Source organism: Marmota marmota, unplaced genomic scaffold (assembly GCF_001458135.2).
Source record: "Marmota marmota marmota unplaced genomic scaffold, marMar, whole genome shotgun sequence".
Classification (NCBI taxonomy): Eukaryota; Metazoa; Chordata; class Mammalia; order Rodentia; family Sciuridae; genus Marmota; species Marmota marmota.
This window is the reverse complement of record NW_026000205.1, coordinates 8261503-8268242: the sequence shown is the minus strand read 5'-3', so window position 1 is coordinate 8268242 and position 6740 is coordinate 8261503. Positions and strand designations below refer to the sequence as shown.

The window sequence follows — 6740 nt, the reverse complement described above, 5'->3', positions numbered from 1 at the left end:
TGCAGCCCCAGCCCCGGTCCCGACCCGGACTCCGGTCCCGAACCCAGCCCCAACCCCAACTCCACCCCCAGCCCCAGCCTGGGTCTGGACCCCGACTCCGGTCCGGTTCCCAGCCCCAGCCCCAACCCCAGCTCCAGCCACAGCACCGTCCTGGGTCCGGGCCCCGATCCCCGCCGCGGTTCCGGCTAAGGAATCGCCCGCGACCCCAGCCCTACATTTGGATCCGCCCGCAGAACCTGCTCTAGAGTCTCCTGCCGAGACTCCTGCGCCCACGCCGGGCCCAAAGCACTTCCCATCCTTCAGCAGCCTCGCAGGGTCCGTCCGGGGACCCTTTCCCGCGTCCACTCCTTTGGCCTTTAACGTACAGAGATCCACTGCGAAGGAAGACCTAGCAGCCACCCAGTCAACGGATCCCCCCACTTCTGGACCCATCCCGGGGACCAGCCGGCTGTCCATCTCCATTTCTACTAACGCAGTCGCCTCCACCAATGAGAACTTCCAAATGGAGAACAAGATCTTGATTCGAGTGACCTACTGGTGAGGGACGCGCCTGCCCACACCTGCCTTCCTCCCCACGTAGGGCTGGGTCGGGGAGGCTCTGGGGCTGTGGGGGTGGAGCTCCCGGGCTGGGCGAGGAGGAGGAGTCAGGTGGAGCCTCAAAGTATACAGAGCACCCCCCCCCTCACCCCGCAGTGGGCTTAGCCCCGCCCATCCTCCTGTTTGGGGCGGGTTCAAACTCCTGCTCGGGCTCTGAGCTTCATCCGTTCACATTCATTCATTCATTCATTCGTTCATTCATTCATTCGTGTGATTTCTGCCTCGTGGCTTCTTCTTGCCTCTCGTTCCTTTATCACTCACTTCCCAGCGCTCTGCCTGCCGCGTGCCAGGTCCGTGCTGGGAATACGGTGCTGAGCATCGGGATTCGTTCTGCTCCTTTGGCGCGAGGTCCGGTGGTGCAGCCCAAAGCCAGGGTGCATGGAAATGAGCTCCCTGAGGGAGGACAAGGGGTTAGCGCACTTTAGGACTGCGCGTTCAGGAACACCCCTTTTCAAGAGGTGACTCTTGAGCTGACACTCCACACTTAGGAGGAGGCGACGGCAAGTGTAGCGTGGGGGAGGGGTAGTCAAAGTCGCCGGAGCAGCCGGTGCGAAGTCTGGAGGGGGCTGGAGGAGGCTGGAGGCTGTGCGGAGGCCTAAGCCTCTCTTTGAATCAACAGTTAGAACAAAAATAACAGTAATGACTTTCCTTGACCTCCTCTGGGGCCCAGGGCTGAATGCAGCTCAGACAGTCTTCCTTTCTGATCCCGGTGCGGCTTCTGCCCCGAGGCCTCTTTGCACCCTGTCTTTCCCTGTCTTTCTACTCTTCTTGTCTCTGCCCGGTGTCTCTCCAGCTCTCCTCTCTCTCCCAACTCGCTGTGGCTCTTTTTCCTGTGACGTGTGCCTTTCCCCTTCCCCAGCTCCACTGGTTCCTTCGTCTCCTGTGCTCTTCTCGCCCCATCTTCTCCTCTCTACAGGTTTCTCTGACTCCATGGGTTCATTAATTCACTCATCCAACAACCAATTTCTTAGGTGCTTACCATGCCTCAGGCGTGGTTTGTACCGTCGGGGATACAGGAGCGAACAAGACCAGGGTCCCTGTCTTGGTGCTGCTGGCATGCGGGGGTGGAGAGGAGACAATAAACCATAAATAGGTCCCACAAGGGGACCAGTGCTATGGATAAAAGGCATCTTTGGTGTTGCAGTGTGGTGGTGGTGGTGGTTACAAGGAATTGAACCCAGGGGCACTTCACCACTGAGCCACATCCCCAGTCCTTTTTTGTATTTTATTTAGGAACAGGGTCTCCCTGAGTTGCTTAGGGCCTGGCTAAGTTACTGAGGCTGGCTTTGAACTTGCAATCCTCCTGCCTCAGCCTCCCAAGCTGCTGGGATTACAGGTGTGCATCACCATGTCTGGTTTGGGGGTTGCTGTTTTAGCTGGCCTGGTCAGGAAGGCCTCACTGAGAAGCTGATATGAGTAAAGACCTGAAGGAGGGGAAGAGAAGGAGCCAGCTGGGCACTAGAGGAGCATTCTGCAGAGAGAACCACAGTGGGTGCCCCGGTGTCAGAAGACCAGCTAGGGGGCCTCTGGGCAGAACGGGGTGAATAATGTAGGACAGAGGGGGAGGAGATGGGGCAGAGGGATGACAGGACAGGTCATAATGCAACTTCTGGGCCAAGGGGCAGACTGTGGTCCCTTCCCCTGAGTGAGATGGTTCAGGGGAGGGTTCTGAGCAAGGGGAGGAGGTGATCTGACTCAGGCGTTCCTGGGGAACCTTGGGAAGTACTGATGTGTGTTTCCCCCTCCCCCACTCTCTCTCTGCCTCCCTCCCACTCACTGCCTTCGGCTTCTAGTGGCCTCTGAAGCTATAGCTTTCGGGTGAGTAGTTTGGCCTTGGAGGTGGGGAGAGAGTGGGACATGAAAACCGGGAGGAGTTGGTTTCCCTTCCTGTGACCCCATAACCCTGTGAACCTACGATCTCATCTCCTTTCCTCAGTATATACTACTGAAGAAGAGTCTGGAGCAGCAATTTCCAAATCTCCTGCACTTTGTAAGTGTGTTGATGGGCTGGGGAGTGGGGTCGTCAGCGCTTCCCACCCTCCAGGGCTTGGAGGGGAGCGCTCAGCCTTTCCCCATCCCAACATTCCTTCCCAGGACGAGGAGGTAGCCCAGGCTACAGGGGAGTTTGAAGTGTTTGTGGAAGGGAAACTGGTCCATTCCAAGAAGGTGATTCTGAACAAGAGGCCTGCACAGGGAAGGAGGGTGGGGCTGGGAGCCTGGGGGAGGGAGACGTATCTGAGTCTTTCCCCTCTGTGCCCAGAATGGTGATGGCTTTGTGGATGATACCAGACTTCAGAAAATTGTGAACGCTATCGATGAGAAGATCAGGAAAAGGTAGCAGGCAATGGTGGAGCTGGAGGTGAGTGAGATCCTGCAGAGGAGTTGGAGGGCTGGGTTTGGGGTGTCAGGTGAGCAGGACAGGGCCCCATCTAGGGTTCTAGCTCAGCTGGTCCTCACTGCTGTAGTCACCACGAGTTACCTAAACTCTCCTCTGAGCCTCAGTTTTCTCATCTGTTGAGGTGATTTCAAGAGATGACTCCCATCAGGTAGCAAATAGTACTTGTTCCAAGTAGGGCTCAGTGGATGTCAAATATACTTCCCCCTAAACAAAGAGCCTGCTTTTTTGTTGTTGTTGTTGTTGTTAGCTTTTAGTTGTAAAGCTGTGCTATCCAATAACAGCATCACTTGTAAATTTAAATTAGTTAGAATTAACTACATTACAAATTCAGTTCCTGAGTTGTACTAGCTACATTTCAAGTGCTCAGCAGGCACATGTGTGGCTAGTTTATTGGGTTGGATTACAGGTACAGGACAAATAACTCATCCTGGCAGAAAGTTCTAATGGAAACACTGTTCTAAGATATTAGTATAATGCACCATAACTTATTGGCCACCAATATTTGACTTTTTTTTTTTTTTTTTTGGCACTGGGGATTGAAAGGAAAGTGACCACAACACTCAGAGCAACCAAAAGATCTTTATTGCAGCAGTGCAACAAAGAGAAAGGAAAGAAGGAAAGAGAGAGAGAGAAAAGAGAAGAGATGAACAGGGAGAGAGCAAGAGCAAGAGAGAGACAGAGAGCGCGCGTAAGAAAGATAAAGAGCAAGAGAGAGGGGGCCTGGCAGGAGGGAGTTTTTATAGCCCAAATCTAATGGGGCCTCTGGGTCTGCAAGCTGCCTTGTTGGCCCAAGGGGGGGTTAAGTGTTCAGCCTTAAGCAGGGTTGAATGTTCAGACTTGAGGCAAACAGGTGATAAAGGACCAGATAGAGGGGGGTTTGAGTGCGTGGGCTATCTTGCAGCCAACATCTGTTCAGCCTGCTCTGCACCCAACAGGGATTGAACCCAGGAGCACTTTACCACTGAGATAAATCCCCAGCCCTTTTTATTTTTTTTGAAACAGGGTCTTGGTAAGTTACTGACAGCTTTGTTAAATTGCTGAGTCAGGCCTTGAACTTGTGAGTCTCCTGAGTTTCTGGGATTGTAAGCTTGCACCACCGTGCCCTGCTTCAATACTGGATTTTAATTTTATCTATTTATTTTTATGATACTGAGGATTGAGCCTAGGGCCTCACACAAGCTAGGCAAGCACTCTACCACTGAGCTACATCCCCAGCCCCCAATACTGGATTAAAAAAAAATGTTGTGTTTTTAAATTTAATTACTTTTTGTTGTTATTGCTGTGCTGGGGATGGAACGCAGGGCCCTGTGCACACTAGGCAAGTGCTGTGCCATGGGACTACATCTCCACCCCCACAAGACTGGAAAATAAATAAATATATATCATATATATATATATGTGTGTGTGTGTGTGTGTTTTAGTTGCAGATGGACCTTTATTTTATTTATTTTTTATATGCAGTGCTGAGAATCAAACCAGGGCCTCACACATGCTAGGCAAGCACTCCACCACTGAGCTACAACTCCAACCCACAAAACTGGATTTTTAAAGGCACTTATTAGGGCTGGGGCTGGGGCTCTGTGGTAGAGTGCTTGCTGTGCTAGGCCCTGGGTTTGATTTTCAGCACCACATTAAAAAAAAAAAAGTCTATTGACAACTAAAAAATTAAAAATAAAAAATAAAGGCATTTATTATATACATACCTTTGCAAGCTGCTACTGATTTAGTAGTTTGTTGTGCATGCACACACGTATTGTTTATTTTCAACTTTACTGAGGTGTAAGCAATGAAGAAAACTAGTGTTTCAAGTGTACAAGCGTGAAGCCACCAACTAAATCAAAATAATAAACATATTTCAACTCCCACAAAAGTTTCCTCAGGAACTTCTGTCATTTTCCCTACCTCTACTCCCATCCCAGGCCCCTAATTTGGCTTTCTGTCCCCATGGATTGGTTTGAATTTCTCTAGAGTTTTCTATAAATGGAGGCTGTAATTTAAAAAAAAAAAAAATATATATATATATATATATATATTGGGGGCTGGGGATACAGCTCAGTTGGTAGAGTGCTTGCATCACATGCACAAGCACAAGGCCCTGGGTTCAATCCCCAGCACGACAGAAAAAAAAAAAATTGGGTGGAAGTTTGACACCAAGAGAATCGTATAGTGAACTTACTGTACCCATCTCCCAGGTAACTGTTACTTTCTCTTGTCCATTTTATCTGTCTTCCCCTCCTTTTTTTTTTCCACTATAGTATTTTAAAGTATATTCCAGACCTCATGTTATTTCTGCTCTAAATTCTTCCACCTGCATCTTTAATAGATAACGTTTAAAGATGGAAATACAAGGCCATGATCACACCCAGAGAAAAGAAATGTCTTAATGCCATCTAATATCTACTCAAGTGTCTCAAAAAGATCTTTTCACAGTGGTTTATGGACTCAGGATATAGATAAGATCTACATGGTCTAATGGCTTTTAATATTATATTTAGTTGTAGGTGGACACACAATATCTTTATTTCATTTTTGTGTGGTGCTGAGGATTGAACTCAGTGCCTCATGTGTGCTAGGCAAGTGCTCTACCACTGAGCCACAATTCCAACCCCTAATTGCTATTTTTTTGAGAGAGAGAGAGAATTTTTTATTTTATTTATTTTTTAATTTTTTAATATTTATTATTTTTTAGTTATTGGCGGACACAACATCTTTGTTTGTATGTGGTGCTGAGGATCGAACCTGGTCCGCACACATGCCAGGCGAGCGCACTACCGCTTGAGCCACATCCCTAGCCCCCGAGAGAGAGAATTTTTTAATATTTATTTTTTAGTTTTCAGTGGACACAACATCTTTTATTTTATTTGTATGTGGTGCTGAGGATTGAACATAGTTCCCCGCACATGCCAGACGAGTGCGCTACCACTTGAGCCACATCCCCAACCACCCTAATTGCTATTTTTTTAAAAAAAACATTTTTAGTTGTAGATGGACACCTCTATTTATTTATTTTTATGTGGTGCTGAGGATTGAACCCAGAGTCTCGCACTTGCCAGGCAAGCACTTTACCACTGAGCTACAGCCCCAGACCCATAATGGCTATTTTTAAACAATTATAAACAGGCTTTAAAAAGTTTACTATGTGCAGGGCTCTTGGTAGGTTCTTTTTTTGTGTGGGAGTGGGGAGGTACTGAGGATTGAACCCAGGGGCACTCAACCACTGAGCCACATCCCCAGCCCTTTTATGTAGTTTATTTACGGCAGGGTCTCACTGAGTTGCTTAGCACCTCTCTTTTGCTGAGGCTTTGAATTTGCAATCCTCCTGCCTCAGCCTCCTGAGCCTCTGGGGTTACAGGCATGTGTCACCTAGCTGGCTTGGTAGGTTCTTCTTCTTTTTTTTTTTTTTTTCTGCCATGTGGGGCCTGGGGAGGCAGGTGAGAGGTCTGTTTCTCACACCTACCAATATGATGCAGAATGTGGTGGTGATTATACATGCAGTTTCCAAGGTCACAGAGATTAGGCTCAAATCCTGGGTCCACCAGCCACACCAGGCTGAAATTGGGTGAAAGATTTACCAAAGACCTCCTTCCATAAGTGACAGCTTCTGTTGTTGTTAGATCAGAACTGTTCTGATTGCAAGAGAAAACCCATCTCAAGCTGGCTGTAGGGGAAGCAAAAACATTGGCAATAGGAATAAAGGGTTAGGAGATATATATATATATATATATATATATATATTTTTTTTTTT

General features: G+C 48.3%; 1 protein-coding gene across 1 annotated transcript in view; it reads left to right on the top strand.

Annotated features, from left to right (window-relative positions):
- The window catches only part of Selenov (selenoprotein V), a 3345-nt gene extending 410 nt beyond the window's left edge, over positions 1 to 2935 (top strand). Inside the window, exons 3-7 of the mRNA XM_048791247.1 lie at positions 6 to 537; positions 2391 to 2415; positions 2534 to 2587; positions 2692 to 2763; positions 2858 to 2935. Coding sequence (XP_048647204.1) covers positions 6 to 537; positions 2391 to 2415; positions 2534 to 2587; positions 2692 to 2763; positions 2858 to 2935 — 761 coding nt within the window. The remainder of the gene's footprint in view (positions 1 to 5; positions 538 to 2390; positions 2416 to 2533; positions 2588 to 2691; positions 2764 to 2857) is intronic.
- The last annotated feature ends 3805 nt before the right edge of the window (positions 2936 to 6740 follow it).